Source organism: Podarcis melisellensis (genome assembly GCF_964234715.1).
Source record: "Podarcis melisellensis genome assembly, chromosome: 8".
Taxonomy (NCBI): Eukaryota; Metazoa; Chordata; class Lepidosauria; order Squamata; family Lacertidae; genus Podarcis; species Podarcis melisellensis.
In genome coordinates, this window is record NC_138540.1 from 65,618,382 (window position 1) to 65,634,140 (window position 15,759).

Here is a 15,759-nt window from a genome sequence, read left to right on the forward strand (position 1 = left end):
TGTGAGTTGACAGGAGACCACTGTTTCCCTCATGGAACTACAGTTCCCAGACTGATTTAACAAACAATTCCTCTGCCCAGGAAAGAAATAAATAAAATAGGGTGATAACTTTCTTTTTGACCAATATCTAATGCAGGAGTTAGGAATCTTTTCCTGACTGAGGGCCATATTTTCTCCTGGGTAACCTTCTGGGGGCCACATGCCAGTGATGGGCAGGGCCAGAAACAAATGTGAGGGGAGCAATGTATATACTTCTTAATCTTACACACAGTAGGCTTATTTTACGCATTATCAGAGTTCAAGGACACATTCCAGTCAGGAGGAAACACTCACAGAAGTGGCAAACTATGGTTGGTGAAGAGGGTGTGGCCTGGGAAGAGGAAATATGGCTGAGGAAAATGTGTAGCCTAGAGAATGACCTGAAAACCAGAGAGATCGGGGGGGGGGGCAATTTCTCCCTCAGAGCAAGAACTGGCCATCTGTTTAGGGTGCTGACCTCTGACAGGACCTTCCCCTCTCCCCACACCATGGAAGAACATATCAAATATCTCCTTCAAGGGTGGAGTTATTTAAGCCACTAGGAAACAGTGTGGCATGCAAATGAGGTGAGTGTGTCTGCATATGAGATGGGTTTATGACATGTGCTTGTACAGCCCAGTGTGTGCGCCTAGAGAGTATCTGGAGGGAGCTACCATATGGTGGTACTGATCAAAGGAGCTCTCAAGGGACATGTCCACAATGAACGGTTTGGGGAGTTGCCTGAGCTGGAGGGATGAGGATGCTGGACTGGTACTGCTGCTGCTAAGGTATCTCTTCTTTCTGCTGACAACGTTCCCTTTGCCAGCCACTGCTGGGAATGGGATGTCTAGTAGAACAGTCATTTTAGGCATGAGGGTGGAGAACAGCACCAAACCAGGTACTACAGTCTTGGAAAACGGCATCATCCAAGTGGTGGAAGGAAGCACCATCCGGCTTCGGATCTTCGGCCAGGGCATCCACCGACCTACTTGCCAGATGTTATACTTTGCTGACTTACCTGATGTGTCAGATGGTAATGCTCATGGAGACCCCTGCATCAAGAAGAGCAGTGACATGCTGGTGAACCCATACTGCCATGAGGTACGGAACACCACTGCCCTGGTGGATGTGTCAGTCCAGATCCTGCGGAAGGAAATCGAGTTCAAGAACTATGTGATGTGCTTGGAAGATCATTCGGGCAAGCCACGGTATTGGTTCAGCGACCGTGATTTGGTGATCCAAGTGATCGAGGGAGATAATTTCAAACTGCCTCTCTGGCTGAAGTTAGTCCTGGTGGTCATCCTGCTGGCGTTGTCAGGCATGTTTAGTGGTCTCAACCTGGGCCTGATGTCCCTGGACCCCATGGAGCTGCGCATCGTCCAAAACTGTGGCACACCCAAGGAGAAGAAGTATGCCACCATGATCGAGCCTGTTCGGCGGCACGGCAATTACCTGCTCTGTTCTTTGCTCCTCGGCAATGTCTTAGTCAACGCCTCCTTCACCATACTGTTTGACTCCATGGTTAGCGCAAGCCTTCTGGCTATAGTGGCCTCTACATTTGGCATTGTTCTCTTTGGGGAGATAATCCCCCAGGCCCTCTGCTGCCGCCATGGCTTGGAAGTGGGTGCCAAAACCATTGTCATCACCAAGCTTGTCATGCTGCTGACTTTCCCTCTCTCCTACCCTATGAGTAAAATACTGGACTATGTACTCGGTCAAGAAATGGGCCTCCGGTACAACCGAGAGAAGCTGATGGAGATGCTGAGGCTGACGGAGCCGTACATGGACCTGCTGAAGCAAGAGCTGAATATCATCCAAGGAGCACTGGAGCTGAGGACTAAGGCAGTGGAGCACGTCATGACCCCCCTGCATGATTGCTTCTTGCTCAACAGCAACGCCGTCCTTGACTTCAACACCATGACGGAGATCATGGAGAGCGGCTACACACGCATCCCCATCTACGATAAGGAGAGGACGAATATAGTTGATATGCTGTATGTCAAGGATCTAGCCTTTGTGGACCCAGATGACTGCACCCCGCTGAAGACGATCACTAAATTTTACAACCATCCGGTGCATTTTGTTTGCCACAATACCAAACTGGATGCCGTGCTTGAAGAGTTCAAAAAAGGTAACAAGGTGGAGATCGAGTCAGCTTCAGCCTCCATTTAAAAGTTAACTTTTTGTTTCTCTTTTGGAGAAGAAGCAACTTTAAAATAGTGGTTACCTTTAGAACAGGCCAGAGGGGTTGGTCATCATCCAGAGAAAGCGATGGCATAGATTGGTGCCAACATTTTATGGATGACAGAAATGACCCTAGCATTTGAGGCCCAGTGTCTCCCCAGGCAGAACTCAGATGAATCACAGGAGGTGGGGTGAGAGAAGAGTTCAGCACCCCCTTATACAGCACCCTGTCAGGGGCAGCCCAACCTGTTTTGCCACCTGAGGTGAAACAGGAAAGTGCCACCCACGCTGCCACAGTCTTGTGATAGCCCCACAAGAACTCACGGAGCTCTCTCAGGGCTCTGGCAAGATCTTGCCATAACTCAGAAGTCTCAGCCACTTCTCCTTACTTCTCTGCCAGTGGGGGCACCCATGGCAGCACCCCTTGGATTCTGCCACCTGAGTCGGCTGCCTCACTCTGCCTCATGGGTGAGCTGGCCTGAGCACATGGCTCTGTCATCGCTCTTGGCCTCTGGGGATGACTGTCCTGTAACTTCTCGCACTCCATAGCCATAAGGATGTAAAAAGAGCCCTGTGAGATCAGGCCAAAGGCCCATCTTAGTCCAGCATCCTTTTCTCCCAATGGCCAACCACATGCTTATAGGTAGCCTGCAAGCAGGACCTGAATGCAACAGCCCTCTCTCCACTTGTCTTTCCCAGCAACTGGTGAATCCTATGCAGAAGCAGGTGACTGCAGAATCAGCTACAGGCACTTTAAGGATTGCAGGCAGCTTTCCTGAAGGAACAGGAGAAGGATCTCCTACAGCCTTCCCCAAACCTGGTGCCAAGCTCCAGGTGTTGTTTTTCCTTAACTCACAGCCAGAATAGGGATGCCAGGAGTTGTGGCCCAACAATATCTGGAGGGCACCAAATTGGGGGAGGCATATATACTATGACTCTTCTTTAAATGCAACAGTTGTCTTAGTTAAAGCAGAATGGAAGCGGGGGATCTACAGGATGAAAGAAAAAGGCATGTCGGAGGTGGGATTGCATTGAAAGCAGAAAAGTCCTGTGTCCAGTCCCTGACACATTCCATTTAAAAGGGTCAAATAGCAGAGATGTGGAATATTATTTCCCATCAGAGACTTTGGGGAGCCACTGCCAGGCAGAATAGGTTGGGCTAGATGGACAAATGGTCAGACCTATAGATAAGTTTGCTGAAGAGCTGTCAGGCACACCTTGAGAGACACAGGTTTCCCATCTCCATGAAAGAACATCTGTGGGCCAAAGCCAAGATTATATAAGAATTTTATTTAATGGATATACCGGTAACTCTTCAAAACTTTTTTTGAAACTAATATATATATATATATTTGTTTGTTTTTAAAAACATCATCAAATGATGTCTTCGCCTCAGTGCATGGGTGTAGCCAGGATTTTTGTTGGGGGGGGGGAGGACTTTGTTAGGGGGCAGAACTGATGTGATTAGTCAGTTAGTTAAGTACTTCCATTGTTTTACTTGATCTAGGGGGGGAGCTGCCCCCTGCTTCTCCCCTTGGCTATGCCCATGCCTCAGTGATATAACCAAAGTCTGCCCCACAGGTAAATCTCACCTGGCCATTGTCCAAAAGAAGAATGAGGTTGAACATGAAGATGAAGGTGAAGTGTTGGGTATCGTGACCCTGGAGGATGTCATTGAAGAGATAATCAAGTCAGAGATCCTTGACGAATCAGATCTCTACAGTTAGGTTCATTCCTAGTTGTTTTTCTACCTATGAAACAGCAGTGTGTGTGTGTGTGTGTGTGTGTGTGTGAGTGAGAGAGAGAGAGAGAGAGACAGACAGACAGACAGACAGACAGACAGAATCATTGCACTATATTTCCTCATCTTGGGTATGGGTGGGGAAGCTATGGCCCTACAGATGTTGTTGGACTCTAACTTCCATTAGCCTCAGTTAGTATGGCCAATTTTTAGTGATGATGGGAGTCCTACAATATTTGGCAGGCCTTGTATTCCTCACCTGTCTTCAGGTGCAACTGTATTTTGTTCCCAGCAATGGTGACTCAGCTAGCCTATCTTGGACCACTGCCATTTCTGCAGAAAACTCTCTGAGAAGAACGGTAGAGGGAAAAGATCATGATCGGCACTAGTTGTTTCCAACTGAATTTTGCTCTTGCAGTCTGCCTAGAATCAATAGTGTCATGAGGTAATTTGGGACTCTGGCCTTGGGTTTAAGGTTACTGAGATACTGTTGCAGGACCTATAATTGCTCCAAGCTCCAATGTTATGAAGCACCAATAGGCAGAATTAAAATAAGGAAATTATGGGCTGTCAAAACAAGGTGGTGCAGAAGTCCAGGACCTCACTCAGCAGAAGCAAGTGGAGGAATACACATTTATCTGAGGAGCCCTCCTGAATAATCATTACCTAACTGCACCACTGCTTCTGACCTGCTCCCAATGGACTGGTGCCCATTGGGCCTGGTGGAGCTCAGGGCATTGCAAACAGAGCCAGGGAAAACAATAGGCGAAGCGAATAGTCTTTTCTATGGCAACAGTTCCACCAACCCATTTCATGGAAGGCAGCATGGTGAGGCTCAGAGGCACTGCCCCACCTTGTCCTTTTGAGGGGCGCTCTCTAGTTGCTCCCCAGTCTTGCCTCATGGTTTGCCCTTCAGTCCTGGCGTTTGGTTTGCTCCTCAACCTTGCTTCCTGATTTGTCCTCCAGTTCCAACCACCTCCTTGGTCCTGACTGCTGGCTTTGCCCCGGACTCTGATCCCTTTGTGCAACTCCTAGTTCCCGGTTTGGGGCCCCCAGCTCATTAAACTGCAGACAGGTATGGAGCCCTGCCGTTTATCCTTACCTAGCCCTCTGCGTTGCCAGGAAAAATGAGAAGCTTTGAGAAATTCCAAGTACAATCCAGGTTGCGTGTTGACGGTTTTTTCAAAAAAGGCTAAACTCCATGGATATATCAACTCTGAACTTGATCTTGCCAGTTAAACACATTTATATTGGTTTTATTATATGAGGAACGGCTAAGGGAGCTGGGCATGTTTAGCCTGGAGAAGAGGAGGTTAAGGGGTGATATGATAGCCATGTTCAAATATATAAAAGGATGTCACATTGAGGAGGGAGAAAGGTTGTTTTCTGCTGCTCCAGAGAAGCGGACACGGAGCAAGAAAGAAGATTCCACCTAAGCATTAGGAAGAACTTCCTGACAGTAAGAGCTGTTCGACAGTGGAATTTGCTGCCAAGGAGTGTGGTGGAGTCTCCTTCTTTGGAGGTCTTTAAGCAGAGGCTTGACAACCATATGTCAGGAGTGCTCTGATGGCGTTTCCTGCTTGGCAGGGGGTTGGACTCGATGGCCCTTGTGGTCTCTTCCAACTCTATGATTCTATGATTATCTGATATTTATACAAACGTATTTGTTTGGTGTGCTCTGAAGGGACATGATGCAGCCAACATGCTCAAGCTAAGCAGATCTGGGGCTGCTCAGTGCCTTGACGAGGGACCACATGGGGAGTCCTGGGGATGCCATTTTGGGTCCCATCATGGAAAATTTCAATAAAAGCCTAACTTAGGGTGTCCCTGCCACCAAAGGCGTGGTGGGCTAAAGGGGAAGCAAAATTGGTGTTGAGATGGGGGGTCACCCCCTCAGAAGGGGGGACAAGACAAGAAGCTCCCAAATTCCATATCACTGGTTTCTGAGCCATCTCGCAGATAGCTACCATGTGCTTTCAGATTTTCCTCAGTGATCATGAGGACTAGAAACATATATGTTCGTTTAGATCCATATGCGACTGCGAGATTCTGTTCTCTCCATTTCCTTCCACTCTTACATCGCATAGTGTGCCCATGGCTGCTTCTGTAACCACACAGTGTAGTGATTCCTTATTTGGTTTCTTCCCTTGCAGCCTACAATCGTACCAGAAGACGAGATGCCAGCCCAAGGAAGTGGGACTTCTCTGCCTTCAGGGGCAATGACACTGAGTTGAAGATCTCCCGTCAGCTACTCCTGGCTGCACACCGCTTTCTCTCTACAGGTACGAGCCCTCAGGGACCACCTGGGCCACTGGGAAGGTGGAGAAGGCCCTCTAGCACGACTATGAAATCGCTTGATAACTCCTTGCAGGGTTGACCCTGCTGCGCAGCAGGATAAATTGGCCTGCTTCAGACAGCACAATGATGGGCAAAGTGGGCCTGGCCCTACCATTAGGCAGAGTGAGGGGGCTGCCTCGGGCGGCAGATGCTGGGAGCAGTGAGGTGCTTGAGGACAGAGCTGTGTGTGCCACATCATCTGCCCTGCACATCCTAAACCAGTATGAACATGAGTACATAATAAAGAGCTGTGCTGTATCAGGCCAAAAGCCCATTGCACATCAGTGCAGCTGCACTCTCCCCATTTGTGATTCCCAGCAACTGGAGTTCAGAATAGGAAAGGACAAGAAAATGGATTCAGTTCACACTTAAAGCCAAACCTACCTGATTCACATTTTCTGAAACAATACAAGAACTGAAACATAGCCATCCTAGAACATTCTACTTCCTCAATGTCTGCAGCCCAGTTATCCAGCCATGTAATGGGCACAAAAATGCATTGATTGGGGTCAGGTGCCGTAAAAATGCATATATTAGTAGCAGATGTAAAACAAGTAGTTATCATAAATAAAAGTACTGCAGAGGGGAAGAGAGGTAGGACATCAGCTTTGAATGCAAAGGGTCCCAGGTTCAGTCCCTGCCCCCAGCGTCCTCAAGTACGGCCAGGAATGTCCCGTCTGATCTGAAACTTAAAGCCAAACCTACCTGAGTCGCACACATGCATATTCAAACTCCTAGCTCTGTACACATACAGAGTATCTTCCCAATGAGCTGTGCTCCTGCTCAGTTCCTGTTCACTTCAGTGCAGCAGGCACAAAAGGATTTTCAGGTAGCTGACACCCATAATATGTGAGTGCCATCACTCTCCTACTCTGTTCCATCCGACGCCACCCACCATCTGCCTCCAGCTGGCTAACTCGCTTTGCCTCATGGTGGCATGGATCTGGGAAAGGATTTTGCTTCCAGGAAGCATTCTTTGATTCCTGTGCCCTCTCCTTGTCATGCAGAGGTCTTGCAATTTTGCCCGAGCCTCATCTCCGAGAAGTACCTGCTACGTCTCCTCAAGCATCCTGGTGTCATCTGTGAGCTGAAAATTGATGAGCAGGACAAGGAATCTCCCGAATGTAACTTGTATGAAAAGAACAAGCCGGCAGATTACTTCATTCTCATTTTACAGGTACTTTGTTGGCACTTCCTACTCTCTCCGCACAGCCAAGGAAGCACCAAGTGCATGACCTAATCTGTGGGTCATCAATGCGGCACTTTGGGTAGCCAAGGTGCCCACAGATGTCTTCCTGGTGCCTGCTGGGTCCCATCTTTGTGCTGAAACTTAAAAAAGGCCTTCTTTAGCCAAAGGGGGTGGGGTTTACAGCTAGGGAGCAAAGTACATGTGTGAGGCCCACAACAACTTCTATGGTTTGGCATAAGGGCCCATGGATGCAGAAGTACCCCATGCTTAGGCTATAGTCATGTATTCAGACAAGACGACTCTCATGGTCCCTTCCAACTGTAGTTCCATGATTCTGTGACCCTGCTAGTGACAGGCCAATTGGAACAGAGCCCACCTTAAAAGTCTTATCATTCGTGGCACTCCATGTGGCATGTCAGTACCAACTGCGTGTCCTACGGCAACTGTGTACAGCATCTACAGGCCAATGTTGCAGAACACAAAAGGGGGAGGGACCCATGAGGTCATCTGGATCAACCCCCTCGTGTAGGAGGAAATGTGCTCACCATCATCCCTAGTGGGGCATGACATACTACAGGATATATATAACTACACACCAGCATACATGTATATATATATGCAGGCATACATAATAAAATAGGAAGGCCACTGCTGGACATCTAGTCCAACCAAGCAAGCAAGCTGGAAAACCAGTATACACACAAACATACACGCATGCATCCAAATTAATTCTATTAGTAATCCTGTGTAGGGTAATAATTGGTGCCATAACAGGAATATGCAGCTGCCCCATACAGGGATTGGACCTGCCACCTTTGGCAGTTTGTAAGAGGCACTGAGCACAAACCCTCCATTGTAGATGCCAAGCGATAAACCAGGCATCTACTGCGAATGTGCTTGTGCAGATCACATGGCGCCGACCATGTGGCCAAAAACAAAATGGCGCCGACCATGTGATCACAGCAACATGGCACCGTCCATGCATCAGGGACAAAATTAACACCAGCCATGTGAAATAACCTGGTGCTGAACTTGTGTCCCCAAGGGGGGGGGGTTAGCCTGGATGCAACCCCTCCCCCCCTCCCCCCAAGGAGGTCGCTGCCTGCGGACCCAGCAATCCGCCCGTCAGCGCCAGAATAAAGGAAGCCCAGCATTGAGGAGGAGGCAACAACAGGCACCACAACATTGAGACCTGGGCCATGTTACCTTAAGAGTCCAGCTGTGGACCCTGTAAATCCTTGAGTGTGCTTCTAAGAGAAAAGTTATGGTAACCTGTTATGTACTTTATGAAACTGATGATTTTGCAAATTGCCACTGCTCCCCCCCAAATGGGGCAGGAATACAGCTAATACAGTCATAGCTCGGGTTAAATTTGCTTCAAGTTGAGCAGCAACCCGGAAGTAAGGGAGTGTGTTACTTCCGGGTTTCACCGCTTGCGCATGCGCAGACGCTCAAAATGACGTCACGCACAAGCGCAGAAGTGGCGAAAACAGGCTCTGGAACAGATCCTGTTCGTATCTAGAGGTACCTATGTATCTATGTGAATCACAAAGATACAGCTCCCGTTCATATCTAGAGGTACCTATGTATCTATGTGAATCACAAAGATATAGCTCAAAGCTAGAACATAAGTTGCTACATGGTGCAAATGGCTACACGTAACATAGGTTCCCAACACGCACACTAACACAATGTAACAGAACATGGTGGGAATCAGAACTTAATCAGCAGAAATTGCCAGTGCTTATTGCACATGTGTATTAAACATGAAATGAGGTAATGATGTATATGATTGGTGGAAACTGAAGTGCTTTGTTTGAAATTTTATAAATACCACCGCCTGGACCACCAGACGGGGTTGCAGTTTTGCGGAACAATCCGACTGTGACCTATTGCTTTGCAATAAACAAGACTGGACTCCTAACTCCTCATGTTTCTGAGTTTTATAGGTGTAAACTCAGGAGATAAGCTATTTTCTGGCTTATAACAAAACAACGACCTTCCTCGCTGATGCTCTGACCAGAATGGCTGACCAGCATTGACTGCAGCTTCCTTTTCTGGTCCCCAGCTCTGGCCCCAGGGCCGCAGCCAATTGGCTGATGGTGCCGGTTACATGGATAATAATGATTATAAATAAAATTCATTTAAAAAAAAGATTGATGGGAGTCAAAGTCCAGCAACATCTAGAGGGCCACAGGTTCCCCATACCTGCAGTGCTGTAAGTAAAAAAAAAAATAAACAATAATTATTGCAGAATCATAGAATTGTAGAGTTGGAAGGGACCATGAGAATCATCTAGTCCAACCCCCTGTAGTGCAGGAATATTTTGCCCAATATGGGTCTTGAACCCATGACCCTGAGATCAAGAGTCTCATGCTCTGCCCACTGAGCTGTCCTGCGCAACAGAGTGATAGCAGTTGGTCCCTACTTAGAATTAAGGAGCAGGCCTTCTTTCTGGGCCTATCCTACACATGCCAAAGCTACCAAGCCCGTTGTTTGAGAGATGTGAATAATGCTTGTCTGCAATGTTTTCTTTGACTGGGTTTCTTGGGAGTTACTTCTGCTTGCCATGGAATGGATTGCTGTGAGATTCCAGATTGGCTTGGGTGCTACAGGTTGACCCTTCTCTGACAAATCAAGTTTAAAGGTCCTAATATTGCCTCTCTGTTCCAGGGAAAGGTGGAGGTTGAAGCGTGCAAGGAAAACATGAAGTTTGAGAACGGACCCTTCTCCTACTATGGAGTCATGGCCTTGGGTACACCCATCCAAGGAGGTAATCTGCATTCCTTCTCCTCCCACAGTCAGAAACTCTCCCCACTTGATAGTTTAGGCCAGGGGTCAGCAAGATTTTTTGGCAGGGGGGTGGTCCACTGTCCCTCAGACCTTGTGGGAGGCCAAACTATATTTTGGAAAAAAATACGAACAAATTCCTATGCCCCACAAATAACCCAGAGATGCATTTTAAATAAAAGCACACATTCTACTCATGTAAAAACACCAGGCAGGCCCCACAAATAACCCAGAAATGCATTTTTAATAAAAGGACACATTCTACTCATGTAAAAACACGCTGATTCCTGGACCTTCCGCAGGCCAGGTTTAGAAGGCAATTGAGCTGGATCCGGCTCCTGGGCCTTAGTTTGTCTACCCATGGTTTAGGTTATAACCCTAAACACGTCTGCTCAGAAGCAAGTCCTACTGAATTCGATAGGGCTTATTACCAGGTAAGGAGATAAGAATACATCATTTTGCATTATGTCTTCTATTTGTCTCATGCATCACTGTTTCCATTCCACAGCAGTTAATTCTGCACTAAAAAGTGCATTACTTGCCTTTCTGCTGCAGCAAAATTACATAAATTACGTTGCTATTACATTATTCCACCCCATTTATTTCAAGTCAAAGGAAACACAATGCATATGGCAGGAAAAAAATGATAAGTATCCATGATTTGCAGACTGAAAGAAACACAAGTACATCCCAGGTTCAGTTGGCAGAGCATAGAAGGGTTTTCTGTGGGAAAACCAGCAGGGCAAAGGCAAAACCACTCTCACCCATGCCTAGAAAATGTGGGACAAGCAGAAAACCTCTTGGATCCATGCATTCCAGGCATAGGACAAGCGGGAGTATGGGTGAGCCCTATGTGCATTTGGTCTGATTTATTTACGGAACAGTTTACAACAAAGAGCATGCATCCTAGTTTTCTCATGGGCAGGGGTGGAGGAAGGGGTGTGGGGGGTGGTGGGCCACCCCAGGTGTCACCACGGGGGGGGGGGACAAAATGCAGCCACGCAGCGCGCCCGAGCCATGCATCTTTCCTGGGAGTGACGCGGTGGCTTGGGCACCCGCAGGCTCCACGCTGCCCCAAACAGTCCACCCACCGCCTCCCCTCCAGCTGTAGAGTGGCTGAGGGGGAAGAGGCAGGCAGACTCCTTGGAGGCCTCACGGAGTGCCCTGCCCCACCTGGTCCCACCCCTTGGGCATGTGGCCCTGCCCCTGGGCACGGGGCACGCACGCCGCACCAGGCGCCTGATCGACTTGCTCTGCCACTGCTCATGGGGTTTTTATATTCTTTTCATTAATCAGAGGCACCAGGTTGCCCCTGAGACTGAGGGGACCCTGGCATGTGATGCATGTGAAATATCACATTGTCTGGAGGAGGCCAAGCACTTTGGAGGAGCCGGGCACTGAAGCTGTGACGCCGCGCACGCATGACGACCCACACATGCAATGCGCACTGGCCTCCCTCAACAAATATTGAGGGGGCCGAAGATACCTCGGCTCCCTGGAGTTGGCATACCTGCCATTAACCATTCAGTCCACACTCCCCCCCCCTTCACTTTCTTGGCTGCAAAAGGTCAGGTTGGTTTTTAAAAGTGGATTTGTTGTGCCAGGACAACAGAGCAAATTTGGTGGTGATGGAATTGAAAAGTAAATTGTGTGTGTGTGCAAAGCGGCTGAAGCAGCAATTAGTCATCCGTTCCTGTGCATTTTTGGAGGCTGGACAATTGCGTACTTGGTTTGCGCCGTAGTCTGGTGCCATCTAGTGGTTTAATCTGAGCAATTCATCCATCCCCAGTACAACATTCAGGGAAGGGCCCTTGAGTTTGCCTGAGGGTGCCAGACCTTCTTGTGGCTGTTTCCCAGACAATACAACTCCCTCTGGCTCATCATTTCTGCTCTCTCTCTCCCTCTTGGTTAAAAGAGTCCTATAAGCAAGTAGTGCTCAGGCATAGGCATGAAAAGTCTAGCACAATGTTGCTTTAACCAAGCAAGCAGGCAAAACAATCCCACCAGTACCTGCTGCCATCCCCTGTTCCCCAGATCTGCTATTCTCAGTGACCAGCACTCTAGGCAGCCGCCTGGTATCCCCTAGAGACAAACCTGACTGACGGTTGTGGGAGAGGGCTGACAGCTGGGAGAAGGAAATGGAGTACAGCGGCATATTGAATAGCAGCACTTCACAAGGCAACATTTTGTTGCAGGTTCCAGATCTATATCCTTCCATCCATGGCTTCTAGTTTCCCAAATTGTTTCAGTGGCCTCTTTACAGGGATTGTGTCCTTGGCAAGGAGAGACTCTGAAACACAACAGATGTGGGACACATGCGCATAAGCAGCGCTAGCCTCAAAGCAGAACCATTCCCCCCCACCCAAAAAACAACAGCACACCCTTGCTGTTCCCAGAGGCTGCTTCTTGCAGATTGGAACTGTTCATCTCTGTGTCCAGTTCAATGTTCCCTCTTGTTCCCTTTCTCTTGGATACACTTTCCTAGGCAGGACCCTGGCCTGAGCCCCTCCCCTGCTACATAAATGTGACTTGCATTTCTAGCTTCCTTGGGTTGGTGGAAACATGGTTGAAGGCGGGTCAGCAAAAGTAGATGGAGCTGGGGAGGTGTGTTGGTGGGCCAAGGGAAGAAGCTGGGGAAAAGACCGAGGGGAGCAGGCTGGAGTGTACAATTCTTGCTTCACTTTTCCCCATGTGCAGGTATGGAATTCATAGGCTCCCAGATTCGCATGAGCAATATGCAATGCTTTAGCATCACCAGCACCAACCAGGTCCTCCCCAGCAACAGCCTACAGTACATGGCAGACTACACTGTCCGTGCTCTCACTGACCTCCTGTACATCAAGGTGAGGCCTCGACAGATTTGTTTGACCCCCGAAAAGGAGATTCTGGGTGAGGTGAAGGGTGATACTTTCCTAATAGATGCTGGTATATTCATTCATCTATAACAAGGGTGGGGAAACTTTAGCACCCCAGATGTTGCTTTGACAACTCTCATCAGCTCTAGCAAGCCTAACCAGTGGTCGGGGAAGATGGAAGTTGTAGTTCGGCAGCATCTGAAGGGCCCACCTCTGATCTAGAAAATTCCAAAGCTGCCCTCAGTTGAGAAGACAGCTTCAGCTGGATTCACAGCCATTTCCTTTTCTCAGGGGCAAATGGAATGTAATGGCAGCAGACCTGTGTGAAGACTTGGGTCTCCCAGGACATTCCTCTAAGGCAATGGGATGCAAGGGGCATGACTAAAGCACTTCTATGTAGGTCTGCTCAGACATAAGTTCCACTGAGTTCAATGGGACTTCTTCCAGGGTAAGCATGCATAAGACTGTGGCTTTGCATTCACTTTTTGCAGGGTCATAGCCCCACCAATGAATATTTTTGTGTACTAGGTGGAGGTCAAAGGTGTGGTTTAGCATTTGGCGCTCAGGCCCAACCTTTGCTTTGTAACTAGCCATGCTGCTCAGGGCAGCCATTTGCTGTTGGCACCTGCGGCCATGTCTCAGATTTCCAAATGTGCCCCTGGTCATCAATAGTTCCCAACCCCTCATAGCTCATTCTTGAAACGGTCTGTTGAGGCAGGAGAGGAACGCCCTCAGGTTATAGGAACTTGAGAATGTGGTCGCATCTCTCATTATTTTTAGAGTATTCCACTGCCCATCTAGGCTTCACAGAATTGTGGGGGGTCTCCCTCCTCCCAAAGGCGGAGCTAGCTGCTCCAGCACCTGGAGCAGCGCACATGCTGTGTCTTTGGGGGGGCGGCGCTGTGATGTCACACCACCTCACGGATGACACCTGGGGCAGGCTGCACCCCCTGCACCCCCTTCCTCCGCCACTGCCTCCTCCCACTTGGGCAGTTGATTTCACCATCCTGATAAGGCTTCTCTTTAGACACCTATGTGCAGGTGGGTGCAAACTTGATGTTTGCTACTTCTGACTTCTTTGCAGCTTATTCTTTGGCCACCTGCAGTTTGTGGGAGAAGGGGCTGAGCTGCCACCTCAGCAGCCCCCACCACACCATTTCTGGCCAGACTACCTGTGTTTACATAAGGCAGGAGTGAGGAATCTCTTTCAGTCAGAGGGCCTCAATCCCTTCTAGGCAACTTTATTGGAACCACATGCCAGTGATGGGCAGAGCCACGAATGTGAATGTTTACCTTTTATACACCAGGCTGATTTTTACTCACCCCCCTCTCTCACACACCTCTGTTTCCTCCATCCAGGCAAGAGAGAACCATGATCAGAGTTCAAGAATACACCCCAGCCAGACAAAAACACTCAGCCTGCACTTTCCTTGTGTGTTTTTACCTGGCTGGAAAGCGTGAGTAGGCCTGGGGGAGAATCCTGAGGGCCAGATAGTGAGGCTTGGAGGGTAGCATTGCATAGCCCTCAAAAGTCCTGGGGAAAATGAAACATCCTGGTATTTTGTTCGACAGCATGGTGGCCATTGCAAATCTCCTATGTTGGGTGGCTTAGCAAATTAAATAAATTGTAATAATATTAGATAGGTGAGGTCTGGTTGTGCATGCTGGGTGTTGGCAGTATGCTTCTGGAGTAATTGCTTTCTCTCTCCAAAACAGATCACACGGAATCAGTATCAGAACTGTCTTATGGCCTCACTGGCGGAAGTCAATGCAGCTGCAAGTGTCATCCCGCAGGCTGAGACTTCTGACTAGAGTCGGTGCTCCAAAGTGTACCCCAGGCTTGAATTGTCTAGAGTCAGTGCTCCGAAGTGTACCCCAGGCTTGAATTGAATTGAATGAATCTTTATTTGCGTCAGCCATCGGCCATAGCAATCTTTCTTTCTCTTTCTTTGGCTATCACTCGTAGCCAAGTAAGATCGTCTTCCATAAACACGGTTTCAACAATGAGTCCGTAAGTGACTGTGGAGGCCAATTCTGGATCCACACATCTTTCCACAATGGGGACATTGGTTTCTGGGTGGGAGTTGACCACGGTTGGATTCGCCAAGCATGCCTTCCTCTTAGCGTGTTTCTCCCTTGCGTCCTGAGTTTGAGTATCTTCAAAGCCCATGACACCTTTGGTAAAGGCTGTTCTCCAATTGGAGCGTTTGCAGGCAAGTGTTTCCCCATTGTTGGTGTTTATACTACGTTTTTAAAGATTTGCCTTGATACAGTCATTAAACCTCTTTTGTTGACCACTAGCATTATGCTTTCCATTTTTAAGAGTAGTTGCTTTGGAAGACCGATAATTGGCATCCACACAACATGACCAGTCCAACAAAGTTGATGTTGAAGAATCATTGCTTCAACACTGGTGATCTTTGCTTCTTGCAGTACACTGGTATTAGTACGCCTGTTTCTCAAGTGATGTGTACAATTTTTCAGAGACACCGTAGATGGAATCTTTTGAGGAGCTGGATTTGGCATTTATAAATAGTCCATGTTTCACAAGTATACAGTAAGGTTGGTAGTGCAATAGCTTTGTAAACAAGCATTTTGGTTTCCCTGCGAATGTCCCGGTCCTCAAACACTTTGCACTTCTGTTG

The 15,759-nt window shown here is 48.3% G+C and overlaps 1 protein-coding gene across 1 annotated transcript; it reads left to right on the forward strand.

Annotated features, from left to right (window-relative positions):
* Window positions 1-553: 553 nt before the first annotated feature.
* On the forward strand, window positions 554-15,029 carry LOC309375121 (metal transporter CNNM4-like). Its single transcript, XM_081920596.1, has 7 exons — window positions 554-2,149; window positions 3,784-3,924; window positions 6,097-6,225; window positions 7,288-7,457; window positions 10,143-10,242; window positions 12,957-13,102; window positions 14,831-15,029. The coding sequence occupies exons 1-7, from the start codon at window positions 730-732 to the stop codon at window positions 14,924-14,926; spliced, it is 2,202 nt and encodes a 733-aa protein (XP_081776722.1). The 5' UTR covers window positions 554-729; the 3' UTR covers window positions 14,927-15,029.
* The last annotated feature ends 730 nt before the right edge of the window (window positions 15,030-15,759 follow it).